Source organism: Carassius carassius, chromosome 3 (assembly GCF_963082965.1).
Source record: "Carassius carassius chromosome 3, fCarCar2.1, whole genome shotgun sequence".
Classification (NCBI taxonomy): Eukaryota; Metazoa; Chordata; class Actinopteri; order Cypriniformes; family Cyprinidae; genus Carassius; species Carassius carassius.
Window position 1 is genome coordinate 43,799,466 of NC_081757.1, and position 25,994 is coordinate 43,825,459.

Below are 25,994 nucleotides of genomic sequence, written 5' to 3' on the forward strand. Positions count from 1 at the left end.
AACTTGCTGTTTCAGAGGTCACAGTCTGTCTTCAGAACACCCCCCTTGTTTTCACAATTTTGGATTAGCCCAATCTACTGGAGATAGATAGCTCTACGCTTACTGAAGCCTTCTGGAAGTTTGCTCAGTATTTGTTTAATGAACGTTTAGTCACTAAACCATGTCAAAGACGTCTTCACTGTGGCAGCAGTGAGCACCGCGGCCTGTGCGTTTTTCTTCGGGCTGCCGAGCAACAAAGTGACGTGACATTCAGCCAAGTATGGTGACCCATACTCAGAATTCGTGCTCTGCATTTAACCCATCCGAAGTGCACACACACAGAGCAGTGAACACACACACACTGTGAACACACACCCGGAGCAGTGGGCAGCCATTTATGCTGCGGCGCCCGGGGAGCAGTTGGGGGTTCAATGACTTGCTCAAGGACACCTAAGTCATGGTATTGAGGGTGGAGAGAGCACTGTACATGCACTCCCCCCACCCACAATTCCTGCCAGCCCGAGACTCGAACTAACAACCTTTCGATTGGGAGTCCGACTCTCTAACCATTAGGCCACGACTTCCAACAAGCACTGCAGTCTGTCAGTCTCAAGTGTGTGATTATTTCAGTGAAAAATAATTAGGTCGAAAACGATTTAATAAACTGCAAATACTATTTTTTATGCTGATTTATACTCCATTTAAGCTTACAAGGCTACCAGGTACTGTCCATTTAATTTATCTAAATATAATAACATCAAGTGTTTCGTCAGAAACATGGATCCTCCACTCTGCAGTAAACCGAAAAGTAATTTCCTATATCCTCTCCCTTTTTCACCCAATCTGGAAGGAGTACTCCACACATTTCTTTTTAATTTACTGCAGAACAGAGGGAGCACCATTATTACCTTTTCATCACTTAGCTTTATTTCCTTCTGTACATTCTTTAGATGCATGGCATACAAGACTGCATATTGTAGTGAGGAACGAAAGGCAAGGAATGACCCATTGTATACCTTGATGGAAATCCATATCTTTCCACCGATTGTTGGAAGAAGGCCAGTGCTGTTGAGGACAGATTGTTGTTTGCTGCACCCAGGTACATGATCTATAGAAAAAAGGGGGTGATTTTTTTTCTTTTTCAAGCTGTCCTCTTAAATGTTTATTTATTTTTCTTTTTTTATGTAAATTATACCTTTTGAGAAAAGCCATCCACAGCACCAAAAATAACAATGTTGTACCTGGTTAGACAAAAGACACTATAATAGTACAGCCTGCCATATGTAAGTGAAATCCATTTCATTTATATGGCATCAAATCAAAACAGAAGTGATATCATGATAGTTTTCATATACATCTGGTCAATGCAATACTCTTTAACTCTTAGAATTATACAGACCGTATTAGCTTGTGATTGGTGTACACATGGACCAGAGCTTTGGGACCAGGAATGGAATCGGTGCGACGCACAACACACCCTAGCTGGTTCATGCGACAAAGGATGCCAACAGTGTCCACACGGTGCATGGAGGCCCGCACCCTGTCCCACTGCACTCGGGATCCTCTGGCCTTCAAGCTTCCTTAAACCAAGCGCTACCCAGCATGAGGCATGTCTTTTTTGATTTCAGTTACCAAATGGTCCAACTCTGCGTTTGAACAGGTGCTATAACTTGCTCTGACAGAAAAGCCAAACTCTCTCATTCTTCTGAAGAGAGAGCGAGTGGACACTCCCATCAAGTTAGCAATACACGGCACAGGAAGACCTTGGTTGATGAGATGTAACAGAGAATCCTGAGAAATGTTAAATTTTGGACGCCCAGTTGCTCCATGATGAACCTGCACAGATACTATGGAGACCTGATTTTCTCTTTCTTCAACAACCAACCTGTGCAGGTCTGTGAGTGCATCTACAATGGCTTGTGGAATAAGAACCTGGTTAGAGGCAGCACTAAAAAGAACAGCCTCCTGAGAACACACAAATTCTAAGTAATCCAGGTCAAGTGGCTGCTGACTGACGATATGCTGGAGCCGTGTGTGGAGCCTCTCCAACATTGTTTGTGCAAGCAATTCCTAGAGAGAGGGGGAAAAGATCGAAAATGTATGAGGTCAAAAATACTGGTATAATTGAACTAGACCAGTAAAATGACCAAAAACTACACTTTGCTTCATTATTAATATCTTCATGACCATTAGTGATAGAGACCTCAAATATTGGCACACGATTACTACAAGATTACAGAAAATGTAATGACTGATGTCATATGGATGCAGAAAATTTGTTTATAATACCTTCAATATCAGGGTTTAAGCCATTTACCCAAGTCTAGGGCCTTGTAGAAACTCAATAGGCATGCAGTACAAACTTTAGTTCAGTTATACTAAGAACATGTTTGTCTTCCATTCTGCAAAGTTTGGTGAGGCTATGAATAACACTTCAAGATATTAAAGCCCAAACACTCTGATTGATGCTAAAAAATGACAATCTCAAGGACTGACAAAAATATGAATATTTTTGCAGGCCTTGGTTTTGGGACCCAAACGTAATATAGAAAAACTCTTCATCTGAGATGATGCTGCAACCACTTTCCTGGATTCTGACTGATTTGACATGGAATGAACCCTCTATATTCTATGAGACACTGGTAGGAGAAGACCAGGGTTGATTTGGAGGTCCAAACACACCCTTGCCATGAAAAACAGGCCGTTGCTAAGGAAGCAATACAATCGTTTTTAAATCAATAAACTCATTTTTAAATCAATATTTTGTGTCAAATTATTTATTTATTTTGTAAGTATCCATGTAATAAGTGGGATAATGTATAGCGAGGCGGCTTTTATAGCGAATAACAAGTAGAGTTGTGACGTTCGCGAATGAACCGATTCTTTTGAACGGCTCATAAACATGAACGATGGGAGCCGAGTCGTGGCTGGAGGGGAGCCGTTCTTTCTGTCATTCCTTTTTCCTATGTGTGTTTCACACAGATGCACACAAATGAGCTCCTCCGCGAGACAGAACAGTTATAGGGGGAGGGACGCACCCAGCGCAGGCCAACCCTTGCGTGATGATATTAGTTATTAGTTGTGCACGCATCCTTCAATCCTTCAATAGGCTGATGTCCTATTTGCAAAGTTTACAGTAGTAATAGAATCAGAATCAGAATCAGAATCAGAAAGAGCTTTATTGCCAAGTATGCTTGCGCATACAAGGAATTTGTTTTAGTGACATAAGCTTCCAGTACACAGAGACAACAACACACAGACCAAAAAATAAATAAAAAAAACCTTACAACCTTACAAAAAAGGAGAATTACAAATTGGCACATAAATAAGTGTATAAACAATTGTGCTATACATGGTAATGGAATAGGATTGAGTGAGATGCAGGAATGTTCTAGGATGGAGGGTTAACAAATAAATATAAGGATATTGCACATTTATAAGCATAATTGGGGAGCATTTAACTGTTCATGAGGTAGATTGCCTGGGGGAAGAAACTATTCTTGTGCCTTGCTGTGCTGTCCCGCATAGTCGTTCCCCCACTCTCTCGCTTGACCTACTAGGGGAGTGATGACGAACGCCACCCTGGATTGTTTTGTGGGGAAACAGGAAGGCTGGAGAGTGAAAGTCAGCGAACGCTGGGACAGAAATTATTGAAATGAGTTGGGCTCACCCGAGTATGGAGCGGGTGGATTAAGTTGCGGTTCCACGTGGCGAGGAGCAGGTGGGACAGATGGGGCAGCCGGGACAGACGGGGCAGCCGAAGGGCTGGCCTGCAGCTGGTCAAGCCGTTCTGCTAGCTGGTTGAGTGTGGGAGAGTTCTCTGAGTAGGCGCGACGAGAAGCTGCGATTTCCTGCTGCTGTTGACCCAGAAGAGAGTCCTGCTGCAGAAGAGCTCGGTGCAGCTCCGTTTCCTCTGCTGAATCCATTTAGTGGTGAGTAGATTCTGTCAACGTGCGATCTAGACAGAGGACTCAGATGCAGAGTAAGGAAAAGGAGAATCTTTATTCTCGCCACAAAACACAAAATAACATAAACAATAATAAAATGCTCTGGCGCACACAGAGATCTCCGAAGCTGGCCGGCACACTGCGGACCACTCGCGCTGCCGGATATCCGAACTACGGATCCTTAGACAGGAAAACAGAAGGTGAGAATGAAACTTGGACACCACACAAAAGACAAAACAATCTACTTATGACGACAGACAGAAAAGCAGAGACATATAAGGGAGTCGGGGAACGAGCGACAGGTGGGGAAGAATCAGCTCGTGATCTGCACAACCCTGCCACGACCAGAGCTGATTGCCCAGACCACGAGCTACCAAACAGACAGGACAACACAGACCACAGGGGAAGCTGAGACAGCACCCTGCACCGTGAAACTTTTATTTTAAAAAAGGTATTAACATTTTTCATAACTCCATGTAGGACATTTCTGTAAATAAATGTAAGCACTGTGGCAGTAGTAATGAGATATTTAGAAAAATGTACTCTTGTAGTCATGATACTCAAGTACCTTTAAAAACAAGTACTTCGGTACTTTTACTTAAGTAGATATCTGACTGTAGTACTTTTACTTTGAGTAAAATTTTGCAAGGGGTATTTGTACTTTTACTCAAGTAATGAAACTGTGTACTCTGTCCGCCTCTGCCTAAATCTACAAATATGATTGTGTGTTCACATAAAATTTACATTTAGTACCTTCAGCTCTATTGATGGATTTAACAACATAAGTATTTAGGTATCTACTTTGATTTTTATACACAAGCTAGTCAGCGCTTAAAATTTTTGAGAAGGCTCTATGGGGTGGGTCTATGGGGTGGATAAAACTATGTTACTGTTTTACAGATCAGATATTGAATCTATAATATGTTATGGTCTTACAATATGGTTTGACAGTTAACAGACTGTTAAACGTAGGTCACAACTTCAAAATGTGGTTAGAAGTCATCACTTTCACTTCAGGACATTTTTGGGAGGTCTGTTAAGAAGCAGAGTCTTAAAATTATTGGTGACCCAAGCCATATTTTTCATATTTATGATCTAATCCCCTTGGGCAGGAGATATAGGGTTCCAGTCTGTAAGCTGAATAGATACACATTTTCTCTAATTCCATTATCTGTCAAATTATTGAATAAGTGATTGAAATTGTTGTGTGGGTGAGGATAATGTAATGGGCAACATGTAATGTTGGTGTATTATTAGGATTGTGTGGGAATTAAATGTTTTTGAATGGTGTATTATTATTTTTATTAAATTAAATTAAATTAAATTAAATGTATGTATTTATCAGATGCTTTGCAATGCTTTACCAGTTGAGCTAAAGGAACTCAATATGTGTGTGTGTGTGTGCGCGCTCTTGTTTTTTGTGACAAAAATGCATAAAGTTTCCTTTGAGGGTTAGGTGTAGGGTTGGTGTAGGACCATAGAATATATAGTTTGTACAGTATAAAAACCATTACGCCTATGGGATGTCCTCACTTTTCAAAAAAACAAACGTGTGCGTGTGTGTGTATTCGTCTTGTTGCAAGCAGGATAAATGGTTGCATGAGTATATTTAGGATAAATAAAAAGGATAAATAAAAAGAGCACATTTTTTATTGTACAACAACAAAACAAGAAAAAAGGTAGCATTTTATTATAAGGACCAGTTTTCACTATTAACTAACAACCAGAAAAACCAGCCTCCCCAACACACTCGATCCACTCCAGTTTGCATACCGTCCAAATTTCCTGCACTCTCCACCTGGCTCTTACCCACCTAGAAAATAAAGACTCCCATGTAAGAATGCTGTACATCGATTTCAGCTTAGTATTCAACACAATAATCCCACAACAGCTCATTAATAAACTAAACCTGCTGGGCATTAACAGTTTCCTATGTAATTGAATCCTGGACTTTCTAACTAGTGCTTTCTAACACTTCGAGCACTACCACACTGAGCACAGGTGCTCCACAAGGCTGTGTGCTCAGCCCACTGCTCTTCACACTGCTGAACCTCGACTGCACTGCCAAGTTCATCTCCAACCACATAATCAAGTTTGCGGATGAAACAACTACGGTAGGTTTCATCAGCAACAGTGATGAAACACACTACAGAGAGGAAGTGGCACAACTGGATGAATGATGTGGCTGTCACGAAACACACACACAAACAGGGAGATCCAGTAGCGGTGTTTTAATAGGGGAATCCAAAAATCATATATCCAGTCAGGCAAAATGTCAAAATACAGAAAACCAGTCCAAAACAAGAAACATAACAAACACCAGGGAACACGAAAAAGCAGGGTCAAGTCAAGTCAAGTCACCTTTATTTATATAGCGCTTTAAACAAAATACATTCCGTCAAAGCAACTGAACAACATTCATTAGGAAAACAGTGTGTCAATAATGCAAAATGATAGTTAAAGGTAGTTCATCATTGAATTCAGTGATGTCATCTCTGTTCAGTTAAACAGTGTCTGTGCATTTATTTGCAATCAAGTCAACGATATCACTGTAGATGAAGTGACCCCAACTAAGCAAGCCAGAGGCGACAGCAGCAATGAACCGAAACTCCATCGGTGACAGAATGGAGAAAACAACCTTGGGAGAAACCAGGCTCAGTTGGGGGGGCAGTTCTCCTCTGACCAGACGGAACCAGTAGTTCAATTCCAGGCTGCAGCAAAGTCAGATTGTGCAGAAGAATGACATAAACCAGGGTGACATAAACCAAGGACTCCAAGGACTTCTGACAATGACAGAAACAAACAGGGGAATATATGGACAGGTGCAAAAATGTGAGTGGGAACAGCTGTGTGCAGTGAAGTGATTAGTCCAGATAATGGCTTGAGTGAAATACAGTATTGAAGTGGGGTGACGATAAGGGGAAGTGAGACCTCTAGTAGACACCCAGGGATACACAGACCAGACACTGTGACATTATCCCCCCCCTCTAAGGAACAGCTTCCAGATGCTCCTCAGAAAACACAAAAAACAAACCAAAGAGTCCAGGAGAGAGGTGGAATGGTGGAGGATCAGGGGGAGGGACAGAGTGCCAGGTCCAAAGAGGGCAACAGGGACAGGAAGTGAAAAAACAACAACAAAACAAAACAAAGAGACCAGGATGGATTAGAAAGTTCAGGGGCCCAGGGCAGTGCCGACAGAGCAGGAATCCAGGGTGGAGCAGTTGGAACTGGAGCCCACAAGGACGGCACAGGCAGAACTGGAGCCCACCGGGATGGCGCAGGTGTAACCGGAGCCCACCACAGCCGAGCAGATGGTACCGAAGCCCACCAGGGTAGAGCAGAGGACCACCACAGTCGAGTCGATGAGACAGAAACCCACCATAGGTGGCCTCCATAGCCGTGACGAGAGGGTAGATGGCCTCTGAAGGTTCTGCAGCAGTTGCCGCCACCTCTGGAGGTTTCAAAGCCGTAACAGTCTTCTTGACAGCAATAAAACAGGCTGAGAGAGCATTGCTGGATACAACAGACAGGATGTGACGAGGCTCTGGAAGTTCAGCTGAGATGTGACTAGGCTTTGGAAGAACGGTAGTGATTTGACTGTGCTCATAAAGACCAATGGTGACTTGACCTTGTTCACGGAGATCAAGGGTGACTTGACTTGACTCATGAGGTTTAACTGTGGTTTTACTTGACTCATGGGTGTTAATGGTGACTGTGACAAGTGGGGCGGGGCCAAGAGCTGTGGGAACGGAGCGAGACTGGTGGAGTGATTGGAAATGAACGACACATGCGACACTCACTGGTCTCGAGTCCCACGGAGGAGATGGAAGGATACAAAAGAGGAGCGACGACAGTGAAGGATTTTTCAGTGAGGACCAGGCCTGGGATTTATTTTGTGTTTTGGTTTTGTTTGTGCGCAGCAGTCGTCCACGAGGGGCTGCCACGCTGTTTTGTCTTTATTTTATTATTAAAGTCATTGTGATTGTCTGCCGGTTCCCGCCTCTTTTTTCCCACGAAAGAATATTGTTACAGTGACTTGACCTGATTCTGGATGGTCAATGGTGGCTTGACCTGACTCTGGATGGTCAATGGTGACTTGACCTGACTCTAGACGGTCAATGGTGATCTGACTAGCCCCTGGGAAATCAACGAGGATCTGACTCGACTCTGGAGAGTTCACGGGGACCTGACGCAACTCTGGAGAGTCAACGGTGGCTGCCATCTTGTGGAGTGGCTAAAGGTTGGCCATCTTGTGCAATGGTGCGGGGCCGGCAGCCATCTTGTGCAGTGGCACTGGGCTGGACAAAATCCAGAAAAGCAATCCAAATCAAGAAACACGACAAACACCAGGGAACACGAAAAAGCAGGGTGACATAAACCAAGGACTCAAAGGACTTCTGACAATGACAGAAACAAACAGGGTATATATGGACAGGCGCAAACAATGTGAGTGGGAACAGCTGTGTGCAATGAAGTGATTAGTCCAGATAAGGGCTTGAATGAAATGCAGTACTGAAGTGGGGTGAAGATAAGGGGAAATGAGACCTCTAGTGGACACCCAGGGATACACAGACCAGACACTGTGACAGTGGCACTAACAACCTGTCCCTCAATGTAGTAGGACTAAGGAGGTTGTGATGGACTTCAGCAGACCACCCCAACACTGACCATCGACAGCTTGACTGTGGAGAGAGTCTGCAGCAGAAAACAAGACCCTCCAGCGGACAGTGAACACAGCCACAATGCTCATTGGTTCCCCTCTCCCCTCCATCCTGAACATTTTCCTTACATGATGCTCCGGCAAAGCAAACAGTATAGTGAAGGACCTCACAGTCTTTTCCACCTCCTACTACCAGGAAGACAGTACTGGAGCATCAGATCCGCTCCGCCAGACTGCTCAACAACCCCCCCCCCCCCCCCCCCCCAGGCTGTGAGAGTCCTGAACTCAAATCCCACCAACCTCCTCTGAAACCCCACACAAAGCCCCTACTTTCTGAAACATGGACCATCTCTGATCCATCTTTTGACTTTACTTGAAACCAGTGCAGAGCAGCTCATTCTCACTCCTACACAAGATGTCAAAAACCAAAGCTTGGTCAAGCACTTTGTACATCACAGTTTCTCCAAAACAATCTTAATTTGTAACTATTTTATGTTTTGGCAAATTGGTGGTTAATATGTTTGAATTTTTAGGACATGCTTTTGCTCCAGTGACCATTAAATATTCACGGCTGGATGTTCAAACTCACTGTTTTCTACAGATTGTAGTCTTAATGATTTGCATTGTACAAATTCAAACAAAGATAAAGTACAAATCATTACTTGTTCATACCATTTCTTTTTTTTTTTTTTGCATGTGCGTGTTTTGGCATTTATGCAAAAGTTATGTAGCCTAAATGTGTCCTTAGTTTGCATAATAACTAAATGAGCTGACTACAAGTGAAACTGTCACCCTTCACAATTTCTAAACAGTATTTCATCTTGTGAGCCATCATCTTCAAACTGATCAATTCAGTTATTAAAATTGAGGGAATTGAGCAACCTCTCACCTCTAAAACTAACCTGCATGGATATGATATTTACTTTAATATGATCACAAAAAACTAACATACAGAGAACATCACTTGTTATATGTGTATTTTAGATTCCCATGTATTACAGGAAACAATGTTATTGAATGGCTGGTATACAATAAAATAAAAGAGCCTTGTAAAAGGTAAAATAGTCTTTTATATCTTTTTTTTGACTGTAGTATTGGTCCACAAATCTACTTTTCCAGTCCTTACAGGAGGGGATCTCATCTAAGAGATTTTAGATTTTTAACCATATGTAGGGATTCAAGAGAAGCTCAACAAAGTCAGTGAGGAGTAGGATGATGATGAAGACTGAAATACGGTGGCCATTCTTTCAGTGATGAATGACATCTCTGACAGACCAAACAAGAGCTGGTAGACCTGCAAACACACTCATGATTGTGAAAATGGACACTCTGACCTTCATCTTCAGCTGTTCAGCTCTAAGCTTACAGTTAAATGGGTAAGTTTCCATATTCCAGTCTCTCTTTTATCTCTTTGTGATATCCAGCTCAAAATATGTAAGTTAATCAATAAGAGGAAAAATAATGTCTGTGCTGAATAAAAGGTAAGCAACTTTTACATTTAGTCTTTCAGCAGACACTTTTATCCAAAGTGACATACAAATGAGGACAATTGAAGCAATCAAAATCAACAAAAGAGCAATGACATACAAGTGCTATTACAAGTCTCAGTTAGCTTAACGCAGTACATGTAGCAAGGTTTTTTTATATATATAATAATATAATAAATAAAAAGAAAACAGATAGAAGAATAGTGAATAGGAAATATGTGTGATAGAATACCAACAGATTAGAAAGCTAGTTTTCATTTTGGAACAGTTAATTTAGAAGACCTTCTTTTGTGCTTCTTTGGGATGGCACAATCAAACAACGTTCACTTGCAGAACGCAAGCTTCTAGAGGCACATAAAACTTTAAAAGATACAAAACTTAGTCAGCAAAACACAACAAATCAGAATCATAAGTCTGAAACATTTAATTCAATCTAGTAGTTTATAATGCATGTTTGTTCAGATTTAATGGCAAAGTGAAAAAAAATACTATTAAAAAAAATATTTTTTATTTTTATTTTTATTCTGCTGGTTTCTGGTTGTTGGATTATCTGATGGTTTGATCTTATCTCATATCAGAGCTCTGACTTTTTAGTAAAAGGCATGAATAATATCCATAATTGGTAAAAGTATTAACAAAAGTCAATGAAGTAAACAAAAATTGTAGCACATCTATGTGACGACTGGGTGAAGGAGGAGCTGGAAGCAAGTGCGAGTTTAACAAAGTTTAATGAGAGACTGCAGACAATACAAAACTGGAACATAAATAACGCTGGGATGAAGGTACTGTCCAAGATGGTGGAGGGAAGTGATGAATCCGGAAGGCGGAGGTGTGTAGGCAGCAGGAGAGGGTGGCACAGGAACTGCGGGGAAGCGAGCCTAAGGTAATTCGTGTTGCTTGAAGGTGGTTGCGAAGAAATCTAGATCTCTCTCTTTCTCTCTCTCTCTCTCTCTCTCTCTCTCTCTCTATATATATATATATATATATATATATATACACCTTAAGTGAATGTAGCCTTGGCCAGGAGGGGTTGATGTCATCAGGCGGTACCCATCGTTCATTGGGTGTTTCGACCCTTATCCGCAACACCCTCCCGATGGTGGGTCAGCAGTGCTGGCCAAGTCATGTGCATGTCTGACTTGTTTATCCTGTGAGTCTCTGTATATCTTTACGACTCTGCACTTTGCAACTTTGAATTCCTCAACTACGGATGACAGAGGAAGGTGGAGCTGCCCTGATCTTATGCAGAGGCCTACTGAAGTGAAGCTTGGGGGGATTCCCAACCACTTTCTGAGGTACTTATTGATATTCCTCTCCACTCCTTCAACACATGTCATAGGGACCTCATACACAGTCAGCAACCACATGAGTCTTGGCAACAGTCTGTCTTGATAGAGCCAAACTTTAAACTTCCCAGGGAGCCCTGATTTTCGATCCTCCTTAGCCATTCCTCCATCTGCTTTTCCATACTGGCTATGTTGTTCCTGTCAGTAAGTGAGTCATCAAACCACTTGCCGAGGCACTTGATCGGATTCTCCTCTATTGATGGAATCACTTCCCCTTGCACATGCATCTTGAACCTGTTGGTCAACTTCCCGTTCCTGATCACCAAACTCCTGGATTTCATTGGCTTAATCTTCATTCTGGCCCACGTTGCCATGTGGCCCAGAACAGTTAGCACCCACCTTGCCTCCACATGGGTTGTGTTCATCACGGTAATGTCGTCCATATAACCTCTTATTGGGGGTTGTCTGATGCCTGACTCCATTTTTGCACCCTGTGCTTCTTTATCCACAGCTGTTATTAGGAGGTTCATTCCCATGACGAAGGGGATGGGGGAGATTGTGCAGCCAGTTACGATACTTTTTTCTAGGCTTTGCCACTCTCTTCATGTGCTGTGGGATGTGGTAGTGGTCTAATCCTGCATGGATAAGGGTGTGGGGGATTGATCCATAGGCATTGGCCAAGTCCAGCCAGACAACAGTCAGGTTGCGCTTGCTGGCTTTAGTCTCACAGATCTTCTGACTGAAAACTCAAGAGAAGCCTGGAATTCCACCTTTCTGGATGGCAGTATTGATGTATCCATTCTCTGTCACGTATGAGGTCGTCCTCTTAGCCACCACAGAAAAGAAGATCTTGCCTTCTACACTTAACAGTAAGATTGTTCTGAACTGGTCATTGGTTGAGGAGTTCTCTTCTTTTGGCACAAAACAGCCCTCTGCCTTCTTCCAGCCTGATGGAATGGTACCTTTCCTCCAGATCCTCTGGAACAGCTTCCACAACCTCCTGAGGAACATTGGGCATTTCTTATTTAAATCAGTATATATATATATATATATATATATATATATATATATATATATATATATATATATATATATATACAGTACAGACCAAAAGTTTGGAAACATTACTATTTTTAATGTTTTTGAAAGAAGTTTCTTCTGCTCATCAAGCCTGCATTTATTTGATCAAAAATACAGAAAAAAAGTTATATTGTGATATATTATTACAACTTAAAATAATAGTTTTCTATTTGAATATACTTTAAAAATAATAATTTATTCCTGTGATGCAAAGCAGAATTTCCAGCATCATTACTCCAGCCTTCAGTGTCACATGTAACATTTTTCTGTGAGCACATGGCTTGTGTTTGTCTGGTGCCATGTTTGTATCCTGTCTATTGTCTGATCCCGCCCATCTTATGTCATTATTGTTTTAGTTGCTCCACCTGTGTCTCCCTCGTTAGGTTCCCTACTTATTCTACTTGTGTCTGCAGTCCACTGCTGGTTCGTTAATTAATGTTATGTTCAGAGTATTGTTGGATGTGTGTATGTTCCTCTTGCCTTGCCTTGCCATGCCCTGTCTTGGCCTGCCTGCTGTTTCTCCCCCTTGGGGTAGTTTTTGTTGTAGTTTTGTTTATATTTTATGATTAATAAATGCTCTTTCCTTCCTGCATTTGAGTCCTTGCCTCATCCCTGCCCCCGACCAAGACAGAAAGAACCAGCCAACAGAGGACTCAGCAGAAGATGGGCTCACTCAATTTACCAGCCTCCACTATCTGCAGCCCCCTCTACCAACGCATGCTTAAGGTAGCAGCATTGAGTTCCCTCCATCAACAGGGAACTGATTTGAGGAAATTTGCGATGGAGTTCAGGAATGCTGTGGATGGGCTGGACTACAACGATGCAGCTCTCAAGGACCTTCTGAATTATGCCCTTGATGAGCCTCTAAATTGGTGGAGGATGAAGGGGCTGGATCACCTGACATTTGTGGGGTTCGTAGACTACCTAGCTCATCAGGGAAACCCTCCAGCCGAGGAGGCTGCAGCGCCCTCTGTGTCGGCTGATGATGCTGGAAGGCCTCCAGAAGTGCGGGCTGATGAGGCTACAGAGCCCCCCGTGGCGGCTGATGAGGCTTCAGCTCCCCCAGTTGCAGCCGATGAGACTGAAGTGCCTGCAGAGGTAGCTGATGAAGCTGCAGCACCCCCAGAGGCAGCTGATGATGCTGCAGTGCCCTGCCCTCATAAACGGAGGAGGGGGAGGAGGAAGAATGGATCCACCTTGCCACCCCTAGAAGTGGCCGATGAGGCTGCAGTGCCCCCGAAGGCAGCTGATGAAGCTGCAGTGCTCCCGGTGGTGGGCGAAGAGGTTGCAGCACCCCCAGAGGCGGCCAACAAAACTGCAGCGCCCCTGGTGGTGGCCAAAGTGGTTGCAGCAACCCCGGAGGCAGCCGAAGAATCAGAAGCACCCCTGGTGGTGACCGAAAAGGGTTCAGCACCACCAGAGGAGGCCCACAAAGCTGCAGCGCCCCTGGTGGTGGCCAAAGAGGCTGCAGTGCCCCCAGAGGTGGCCGACGAAGCTGCGGTGGCCCAAGAGGTTGCCGTGCCCCTGGTGGAGGCATATGAGCTTGAAGCACCCCCAGAGGCAGCCGACGAAGCTGCAGCACCCCCAGTGGTGGCCAAGGAGGTTGCAGTGCCCCCGGAGGTGGCAGACGAAACTGCAGTGCCACCCTCTAGGAAATGGAGGAAGAGGAGGAAGAAGGCTTCTTCCATCCTTCAAGGCCTAGAGGCTTTCCCAGAGCCGGGTGAGGTTCCGGCACCACCAAAGCTCCTTGCCCTGCCAGCGCTGCCCAAGCCCCGCTGTCTGCCAGCTCCACCCTTGATGTCAGCTCTACCTCAGCTGCTTGCCCTGCCGGCTCTTTCCTTAAGGCAGGCTTCACTTTTGCTGCCTCCAGACCTGCTGGCCCCGCCCTGGCACCCTTGTTTACCTCTGCCTCCATGCCCTCTTCCGCTACACGGGCCTGGCCCACCATCCCTCTCCCTGATCCACCTCTGTTCCACCTCCCACTGGGATTTCTTTTGTTGGAGCATCTGGAATCTGCTCCTTAAGGGAGGGGTTATGTCACAGTCTTCAGCTGGTGTGCCCAGGATGGCGACCAGATGACACTGTTTTTCTGTGAGCACATGGCTTGTGTTTGTCTGGTGCCATGTTCTCTCTCTCCTGTCTATTGTCTGATCCCGCCCATCCTATGTCATTATTGTTTTAGTTGCTCCACCTGTGTCTCCCTCGTTAGGTTCCCTACTTATTCTCCTTGTGTCTGCAGTCCACTGCTGGTTCGTTAATTAATGTTATGTTCAGAGTATTGTTGGATGTGTGTATGTTCCACTTGCCTTGCCTTGCCTTGCCTTGCCGTGCCCTGTCTTGGCCTGCCTGCTGTTTCTCCCCCTTGGGGTAGTTTTTGTTGTAGTTTTGTTTATATTTGATGATTAATAAATGCTCTTATCTTTCTGCATTTGAGCCCTCGCCTCATCCCCGCACCCCGACCATGACAAGGAGATGAGGTCGGAATATGTACGCAATCTGCTTAATGGTTCAGATTTTTCCTTATAAATGGTTCCCCTTCTTGGGAACTCCACACTCCCTAGAGGGCATGCATGATCTGTGTCTGAAGCAGTGTTGGGCAGTTACATTTGACAGTAACTAATACTGTAACGCATTACTTTTTAAATAAATTAACTCCGTTACTGTTACCATATGGTGCATTGTCCGTTACTTTGTTAAATAAATTAATTTTGGCTGAAGTGTAGCCTACAGCCTAGCGTGTTTACAGCAGTGATGCATAGTAGGATTGGTGAATGCCAAATACTGTAAACACGAAGACGCACTGTGGGCATGGCGAGTCAAGGCGAGAGCAAGATGAGTTTCTCAAATTGGAAATATGCTAATTATTTCACTTTGGTTGAGCATAACGACAAAAACATTTTGTGTCTTTCTGGTTCGAGTGACCTATCCTATCCCACGAACTTCCAATCCATGCGCTCAGGTTTTGTAAACTGAGCTCTCGGATTTGTAAACTGTACTCACGGATTCATGCAGCTCCTACGTACAGAGCCCCGCACATCACCTGTAGGAGGAAAAATAAATAAATCCATGGCGACGGTTTTGCAACCCATCCCCTCAGTTTATAAAACGTACTCACAAATTCATAAACTGTTCCCTCGGTTTAACAAATAGTGCCCGCAGATTAACAAACCGTGATCACGAATTTCCAATCCATGCGCTCAGATTTTGTAAACCGTACCCACAAATTCATAATTCGTGCGCACGCTTTCGCAATCCGTTCCCTCGGATTTGTAAACCATACTCACGGATTCATGCAGCAAGCTGCTACGTGTTAACATACAGTTTTATTGAATATTATTATGTGGAACAGGGCTACAGTAAAGTGATTCTCTATTCTCTATCAAGTGTAGTACAAGGTGGAATACAACAATTTAGAAAGATGTGCATCCAAATCTTGTTCAATTTGTGATAATCTTAACACTTGATTATTATTGTATAATAAACTGGGCATTGTGACTGACTCTGGAGTAATTTGTTCCTCTTTTGTAAGTCATTTTGGACAAAAGCTTTGTATGCATAACCTGTATAATAATATATAATAATGATAAAAATAAAGTTTTTCTACATAAATAAGACAGTAAAAATGTGTGTCATAAAATAATTCATGAATGAATTTATTTTTTAATAACCTTTGATAGTTTTGGAGATGCTTGTGTACTATTCTTTGTTAACATGAAGACTTATTTTTGTGATTTTAAGCTAAGCTCCAACGTCCCATCACATTCAGGCAGCTTATTAGCATGATAACATAGATTTAATTTTTAAACAGCATTTATATTGTTATTATATTCAGTATTCAGTTTGTGCTGGTCTGACTTAAATAAAATAGTGTTTAAAAATTACTTTCTGTTTAAGTCAATTTTGTGTTTGTATAGACCATAACGCATAAAAGGGCATTAATGGGAACATTAAAGAGCATTCTTTAAAAAAGTAACTAAAAAGTTACTTTTAACAGTAATGCATTACTTTTTGGTGTAAGTAATCAACAAAGTAACTGAGTTACTTTTTGAATCAAGTAATTAGTAACTGTAACTAGTTACTATTTCTTAGTAACTAGCACAACACTGGTCTGAAGCATGTGTGAAACAACGCCTCACTCCTAAACAAGACGTCAAAAACCAAAACTTTGCACTTTGCAAAGGTCAAGCACTCTGAACATAACAGTTTCTCCAAATCGATCTTAATTTGTAAGTATGTTTTGGCAAATAAGTGGTTAATACGTTTGAATTTGTATGACATGCTTTTGGTCCATTAAATATTCATGGCTGGATATTCACGCTTACTGTTTTCTACAGATTATAATCTTAATGATTTGCATTGTACAAATTCAAACAAGGATAAACTACAATTCATTACTTGTTCATTCCAGAGTTTTTTTTTTTTTTTTTGCATGCGCGTGTTTTGGCAAAAAATTATGTAGCCTAAATGTGTCCTTAGTTTGCATAATAACTAAATGCACATGAGCTGACTCACAGTGAAACTGTCACCCTTCACAACTTCTAAATAGTATTTCATCTTGTGAGCCATCATCTTCAAAACTGATCAATTCAGTAATTGAGGGAATTGAGCAACCTCTAAAAATAAGCTGCATAAATATAATTTCCTTTATTATGATCACAAAATACAGAAACATACAGGGAATATCCCCACTTAATGGTTCATTGTTTTCCTTACAAAGGTTCCCCTTCTCTGTATATCCATGCATATTGGGGATTGCAGCCTGCATGATCGGGTGTCTGAAGCATGTGTGAAACAACGGCAATCTATTGGCCCATTTGCCCCATGACATCATAGATGGGTTGCCTGGAAGTATCTTCTTTGCTCTTCAGGAGCCGTCTGTCACGAGCAGTGTTTTACTATGTCTGTCTACCCAGGTGAGCGTTCCAAGAAGTGCGTGCCTCTGTGTCCTTGGTTTCTGACACCTGAGGAGATGCACGACTCGTGTGCAGTGTTGGGAAGGTTACTTTGGAAATGTAATAGGTTACAGATTACAAGTTACCCTATTTAAAATGTAATAGTAGTGTAACTTTTTCAATTACTTTATTAAAGTAATGTAACTGATTACTTTTGATTACTTTTTGATTACTTTTAAAAATCTCTAATAAATGTTTATTTGCAACCGTTAATAATTTTCAAACATTTACACCATGCAAGTTTAACCTTAAAGTAGAGCTCAATACTGTCAGACTTCTGACTATCTGACTATCTGACTCAATACTATCACTTGAATTAAGATGATCAAATTTGAACATCCACCACACAATCAGACTTTAGTTCTGCAATTTACTTTAAGATTGATCTGAAGTTCAATGCAAATTTAAAATCATAAGAAATTGTTTAGTGAAACTTTTTTTGAAACCAAATCTTTGCATAATTACAGGAAACACTGCTTCTAACAATAGTTTGGAAAGAAAAATAGTTAATTAAAAAATAATAAATAAAAGCATATACATCAACTCAAATATGTTATATCTAATGAGCATACCTCCTATTCTGTGTACTAAAATCCTGAAACATTGCTGCTCTTTGTATATGATGATAGTTTTCTCAAAATGCTCATGAAGTGATTCATGATAGAGATTGTGTTTATGTGTTCATGTACTAATATATCGAGACGGCAGAGGTTGAAAACACTCCGAGCTTCAGTAGGCCTATGTATAGTAAATGAAACCGCAAGTCTGCATCAATTTCCATAAGGAGTGGACTGGGAAAAAAATTCAGACCAGGAAATCTCAAACTCATACAAACAAATTCATGGACAACACTATTTTTTTTTTATGGACCTCACATAAAAAAGTTTTAAATCTTTAGTTTGGGGACATGCAAAATAATTAAAGGTTCTCTCCTGAACTGCACCTTCACTTCCATTTTTCTTTTCAGTCTCTTTATTTTGCCCTGTTATCCATCTCTCTCATGACTTTAATACTCAAGATTTAACAAAACTATACTTTCTAAATTGCCTACATGTCAAAGTGAGTGCATCACTTCAATATATTTATAGAAAAATCCTAATCATGTTTTCCCTTACAAAAATTTACCATGCTCCTTTTATTATATAAAAGTACATTAACCGTGTTTTATTTATTTGCAAATGGATTACCATTTGTATTTGTTTTTAAATAAATACATTTGTAAAATATTTTTTTAATTTGTGGCATGGTTTAACAATAGTAACCTTTTGTCTCTGGATTTATAGCAAAATATTAAAACATTAATTTTCGTTAGGTGTAGTTGTCTGTCCTAGCTTCCCCTAAACCTATAATAAAATCTCATTATTTTTCAGCTAAATTTCTACTGTAACATTACAAAAGATAATATTGATGTTGTTTATACAGTATTTTGAGTGAGTGTGATCAATGTGCTGTTGCTCTTTTTCTAAGTGAACAAATACAAAACTGCAATAGCATCTTTACAGATAAAACCTCGAAGAGAAGTGTCGCTTCTTTGCTCCAGCTGTGCGCTTCAGTCCACTCCGGTCTCTCTTTCTCGCATTGATTACTCGGAGTCTTATCCAAACCGTTTGGCGGAGGCGCGGAGAGCGCGCGAGTCACGACTAACCGATCCATGATTTATTAGAGATTTAATTATCGAATAGCAGATTCGGAAATGATCGCTTTAGTACATTCGGCAGGCAATTATACAATAATAATATTAAAATAGCGGGACAAATCGTCTGCCAGGCCACCGGGAATTGTACCGGTTCTCCAGATGTCCGGTCCGCGTCTGTTTTCCACAGACACACAGAACGTGCAGGATTCATATTGTCTTTTGCGGCTTAATATTCACAGACACTAGTCCATGCTTTGATTCAAGTGTACTGACCTACTTTTGATTTATTTGTCCAAAATGTGGCATATTCTGTCCGTGTTAGGCAATAGCAATCCCGTTTTTATGACTGGATTCTACGAACCAGACTATGTTTCTGCATAGGGCCGTGTGTCTCAGAAGAAATCATTTAAATCTGTATGTGGATGTGTGAAATATTCATATGTAATCCCCTTTGTAATCTTTAAAAAAATCATAAGTAACTGTAATTTAATTACTATTTTTTTCTTGGTAACTGTAACTGATTACAGTTACATTTATGTTGTAATTAAATTACGTAACGCTGTTACATGTAACTAGTTACTCCCCAACACTGCTCGTGCGTAATGTGCCTGGGGAGGAGCATGCGTGTTTGGTGCTTGAGGGTGCCAAATGTGAGCATTGTGAATTATGTCCTATGCATTTGCTCGGATCACGTTTGTTACTTTTTTCCGCGAGCTCAACCTGCGAAACCCCACAAGCTGAGTTTCCACTGTGCCTCAGCAGCAGCAGGACCCGAACCGCGAGGTGCAAACACTTGACCCTGATCATCAGTTATGTTGCAAATTATTTACAGTGAAAAACTATTGACACTCACAGACACCATCTGCTCACTTACAGAAATAGTTTTTTGATAATCATTTAAATTATATTGGTCTAAATGAATTTACTTCTCCAAACTACTGTTATAAGTATGAGCCCCGTCAGACTGATCGTGGCGGAGGTGTTGCGACAATATATAGTGATATTCTCAATGTTACCCAGAAAACAGGATACAGATTTAACTCATTCAAAATACTTCTGCTTAATGTTACACTGCCAGATATGCAAAATGAATTTATTGTGTCTCTTGCTCTGGCTACTCTGTATAGACCACCAGGGCCGTATACAGAATTCTTAAAATAATTTGCAGATTTCCTCTCAGACCTTCTGGTTACAGTTGATAAAGCACTAATCATGGGAGATTTTAATATTCACTATTGTTCCAGCCACCAAAGACAAATTCGCAAATAACCTGTCTGATCTATCTCAACTGCTATTTGTACCCAAAAATACACATGAACTAGCGGAAATGACTAACAACATGGGCACTATTTTCTCTAATACATTAGAAGATGTTGCCCTCATCAAATTGAAAAGGGTTAGAGAAAAACGTACTGTGCCATGGTATAACAGTAATACTCACTCTCTCAAGAAAGAAAAACTAACTTGGAAGTTTTTAGAATTGCATGGAAAAACAGTATGTCCAGCTATAGACAGGCTCTAAAAACTGCTAGGGCAGAGCATATACACAAACTCATAGAAAAGAGGAATCATACAGGAAGAACTAAATAAACGCATTACTGTATCTAAACCAACAACATGTTTATTAGATCCTGTACCCACTAAATTACTGAAAGAGTTGTTACCTGTAGCCGAAAAACCACTTCTCAATATCATTAACTCGTCGTTATCTTTAGGTCACGTCCCAAAACCATTCAAGCTGGCGGTTATTAAGCCTCTTATTAAGAAACCAAAACTAGATCCTAGTGAACTGGCAAATTATAGGCCTATTTCAAATCTTCCATTTATGTCTAAAATTTTTGAAAAAGTTTTGAAAAAATAGTTTTACTTGATCTTAGGGCTGCGTTCGACACCATAGATCATGACATACTCATAGATCGATTACAAAACTATACAGGTATTCAAGGGCAGGCTCTAAGATGGTTTAGATCCTACCTGTCCGATCGCTACCATTTTTTTTATTTAAATGGTGAGTCATCTCATTTATCATCTGTAAAATATGGAGTGCCACAAGGATCTGTTAATAACCTCTAGACTGGACTATTGTAATGCACTTCTAGGTGGTGGTCCTGCTTCTTCAATAAACAAGCTACAGGTAGTCCAAAATGCAGCAGCTAGAGTCCTTACCAGGTCAAGAAAATATGATCATATTACCCCAATTTTACAGTCTCTGCACTGGCTACCTATTAAGTACCGTATCAGTTACAAATTATCATTACTTACCTATAAGGCCCTAAATGGTTTAGCTCCTGCGTACCTAACTAGCCTTCTACCATGCTACAACCCAAGGTCCAAGCTTCCTAAGGTCACAAAACGCTGGACTTTTGATAGGCCTAGTTCCTAGGGTAGCAAAGTCTACTAAAGGAGGTAGAGCTTTTTCACATTTGGCTCCCAAACTCTGGAATAGCCTTCCTGATAATGTTTGGGGTTCAGACACACTCTCTCTGTTTAAATCTAGATTAAAAACACATCTCTTTCGCCAAGCATTCGAATAATGTATCTCTTAAATTGTGAGTGTAGTTGCATCTGATCAAATGCACATTCTTATTCTTTAGCTTGGGTTAAACTAATTAATTTTACTTTGTTAAATTAGCTATGCTAATGATGTCTCTATTTGTTTCTCTGTTTTGCCACGGGATTTACATCCCGTGGTAACTAGGATTTACACAAGCTCCAGTCTGCATCCAGAACACCTGAGAAGAGATGATGCTGACCCTCAGAGGACCTCAGATGATCCTAACCTTGAATCAACAAACAGAACAAACAAATTTTGCTACAAGTGTGACTGCATCATATAATAGCTGTTAATAATGTTCATCATCTGGTTGACTACGTCTTGTATAAATTTTTTCTGAAAATTCCTGTCATATGCACACAAACTGACAGTGACCACTTATAAGCTACTACTAAATATAGTAGAAACTTAATTTAAGTTGCTTTGTAATGATTTGTATTGTAAAAAGCGCTATACAAATAAACTTGAATTGAATTACTAATACAATCAATAAGGATTTTAGTCTAAAACAACATGAAAAACTGTTTACCTATAAAATCAAAAAGGACATTCAGAACTCACTTTAAGATTTAAAACAGAAATAAAACCATTAACAGCAATTGCTCTGTGGAGAACCCTCCACTGTATGTCTCCTACTCACTTTGTTAATGGTGGCTTATATAAAACTCCATTCTGCTTTAACATTATCACCTAATTTTAAATAAGAACATCATGGTCTATCCACTTTGCTCTCTAAAATGTTCTTATTAAAATCAAAAACACAAATTATGTACAACATGTTCCCTGTGATGGAGAAGAAATCTATACACAAATAAAATTGCTATGAAAATTGGCTTTCTGAGAGTATCCAGTTTCAGGGGGTCTAAAGAGAAAGTAGATTTGTCCATCTGTAGACCTCTAAGACTGTAAAGTATGCAGCAGCCCTCCAACCAAAGTCACTTGATCCCGAAAGAAGCCTTTGTACAATTAAAAATGTATACAAAGCTCTTTGTAGCTCTAAATGTTTCCCAGAAGTATGGGACTTTACAATTTTTAGCGTTAAGCAAATCATATTGAAATGTCAGTAAACACTCCTTGGTTTAACTCTTGGTTTTAAAACTTGCAATCAAGTTTTTGTAAAGTCTTCAGTACAATTAAAATATTCTCCCAAAACCAAAAACTCTTCACTATTACAATTCTGTAGGGATGAATTTAGGGTACAATGCTATTCGGCCCTAAAGAGAGAGTAGAGTATGAAAGAGTAGAAACTGAGAAGCACGTTGATCAGAGACGGACTCAGCGGACACAAGCTGATGATAGAGACGGGCAGACAAAGAAAAACAGAGATTGTGTTCACACTGTGATCTGAATAAGATGGAAACAGCACTTGCCCCAAATACACGGATATGTGGACTGTGTTCTGTGATAAAATACAGCAGATGCATCAGACATTTAAAACTCTTTCAAACCAGAAGAAACAGCTGAGTGTTTGCTGCTCAATATGTGTCTGCCTGTCACCATAGAAGAGAAAACACTGATCTGATGTTTCCAGCAGATTATATCATGCCATATTACTGTATTATATTTAGATGTATATTTTGCTTCTGTAAATCTGTCTAATCCTTTATCTTTTTTATTTATAGTTTGCATACATTAGAAATTCAATTTTCACTACATGCTGAATAATTTTTTATATATTATAATTATTTCTAATATTATTCATATTATAATTTTTTCTTTATGTTAATACATATGTGCACCATTTGTAAGCAACCCAGCTGCAATTGCTTTGGCAAAACAAATGTAAAGTTTTTGTCATGCCAATAAAGCACACTTAAAAAAAAAAAATTAAATGGAGAGAGGGGGGGGCTCTGTAAAACAAGATCTCACGCTCGAGACTTGGTTGGACTTGGTTGGTTTGTCCAAGAATTCACTAGATTTGTCGCTTGAAAAGAGTTGCTGGGGGGTCTTAAAAGTCGCCAAGACTGCTCAGGGGGAGTCTGAGCAGTGGTGTATCTTTATCATTATAGGGTGCTTGTGTACACACACTGCCAGCACATTCATGTTCAAACAAGTGCATGTCACATCCGATGACCCCTTTAGGGTTTTTGTAAAGTGAACTAAACTGCTCTAAGATATCCAACACCAGTTTAGTCTACATTGTTCATTTTTCTGCTTTAAACAGGACAACAGAGTAAATATATTAGATTAAGAGTAAATAAAAATGTTTTAATATGTATGTGTTTTCACGTATACACAACATTTTCATAACGATTTGCGTTTACAGATATCTGCAAAAAGGCCAAAACCGCTGTATTACATAAACCAGGCCAGTAGTTGGCGCTGTCCTCTTGTTAGTAAACAGTATCTGTAGGGAAGTTACGATTATATGTTGTATATGATGCATCTCTGCTGTTGGTTGTAATATTGGTGAAGTAAATCCCCACTTTTCTGAAGAAGCGTTAGCAAACTCTTGAGCAGAAACGAACAAGTTCTCATTCTATAGTCAGGTGTTTCGAAATGCGTTGTGTTTACAGTGTGTTTGTATCAATTTATTTCACTGCACTTTTGAAAATAGCAGTGTTGAGTTTCAGAGGTCACTTTATAAGATAGAAAAAAAAAACATTCTGTACAATATATATTTATATATAGTGTGAGTGAAATGCAGCTAAATGGTTAGTTGGTGATCAGAGGAAGTTAACACCCACAGGATGAGATGATGGTGTTAAAAAGAAGAGCTTTAATTATAGAGTGAAAAGAAAGACTGACAGAAACAGAAAATGGCTGATAAGTGTCACATGTGTCTGCTGGGACGGATCGTTCTCTGTGCACTTCTCACAGGTAAAGACATCGGTATATGATCTATAAGATAAAATATGTGTGTGATGTGTATAACCATCTGTCCAAACAATTTAGTTTAATTACTCTGACTCTGATTAATCTATTTAATGCACGTTACAAATTGTGCATATACTGCTGTCACACCCAGAAGTCTCTTACAAATCTCTGTTTATGTTAAAAGTATTATAAAGTGAAGTCTGCTGTATTCCAGAAATCAGGTCATGTGACATGTCTGGGTTAGATTATGAATATGTAAACAGATAATTCAACTTTTGGATCCTAAACTGAAATAACGTTCAGAGTATGTAGCCATAGCAACTCATTCTCTGAACATTACTGGCTCTGGAGAAGGTTTTGTTCTGGGATGAGTTTACTTTAGATGTATTCAGCACATGTGTCTCCTGTTAATGAGGGCCCAGGTCATGTGATCGATGTTCCACATTATATATCTTTATATTTATATTTTATATGCAATATATTTTAATTATAAAGTGCAATAACATAAAGCAATGATTATTTGATTTCACTCCAATTTATTTTATTCTCATCTCACACAGTATGGATCTGCATTCAAAAGGATTTTTGCAACTGAACATTTTCTGTAATTTCTATAATAATAATCAGTACCGCCGCTCCCTATACGCAGAGTACACAGTCTGCGTAGGGCACCAACTCCCAGAAGGGGGCACCATCCCAGTTGCCATTCTCCCATCCGCACTCTCACCTCATGTTTGCGACTGAATGTTAATAATTGCCCGGATATCAGCAATTCGGCGAAGAGAAAAGAAAACTAAAGAAAGTACAAAAAAAAAAAAAAAAAAAAAAAACAGCCATAAAGTTGGCTTGAGGTTGGACGTTCGAGAGTCTCAAATTAAGGCACCGTCTCTAAAGTTACATGTGATATTGTTATACACTTTTCTAACGTCAGTAGCATTTGAGGTAATTACTTACCGTCATAAAAACAACTGTAATTGTTCATCTAGGTGTCAGCTATAATGCACAATTGAACTGAATGTTTGATATTTATTAAAATAAACCATATGTAAATCATATGTAAATTATGCTACTTTTTCACAAGGGCTCAAACGCAAATTTGAAGCTCAATCGCATTTGAGGAGAAAGACTTGCAGTCATAAAACAATTGTATTGCGTTAATTTAGGTGTCAGCTACAATGCACACCTCATACTTTTTTTATATATATTAAAATAAATTATAGATAATTTAGGTAAAAACAAGGCCCGTTTATCACCTTCAGGCACAATCCTGTGAAAGGTTTTTTTTTTTTTTTTTTTCAGGTTCCCTTACGAAAATGACCCATGGTTTTTACAATAACACCACAAATAATCGTTCTTGTAGCTATGTTAACTGCAAATTATTTATAATAATAATAATAATAATTTACAAAGAAGTATTAATATACTGTAATATTTATAACCATCAATAGCCTTTGAAATTACTTAAAATGAATTATATAAAATAACAATGAAGCAATAATGATTGGTTAATAATAACACTGTTAAAAAGCACGTGTGATATTTATCTACAGTACAGACCAAAAGTTTGGACACACCTTCTCATTCAAAGAGTTTTCT

General features: G+C 40.1%; 1 protein-coding gene and 1 long non-coding RNA gene across 4 annotated transcripts in view; one reads left to right on the forward strand and one right to left on the reverse strand.

Moving 5' to 3' along the window:
- LOC132127750 (uncharacterized) overlaps positions 1-25,994 on the reverse strand; it is a 461,390-nt gene that overhangs the window by 256,303 nt on the left and 179,093 nt on the right. The gene's annotated exons all lie outside the window — the stretch shown is intronic.
- Positions 1-25,994, forward strand: part of LOC132127618 (obscurin-like) — a 499,117-nt gene that overhangs the window by 94,953 nt on the left and 378,170 nt on the right. Inside the window, exon 1 of one of the 2 annotated variants that reach the window (XM_059539582.1) lies at positions 24,341-24,401. The exons of the other annotated variant lie outside the window; for it this stretch is intronic. Coding sequence (XP_059395565.1) covers positions 24,341-24,401 — 61 coding nt within the window. Of the gene's footprint in view, positions 1-24,340; positions 24,402-25,994 lie in introns of those variants that run through there. 2 annotated transcript variants of the gene reach the window in all.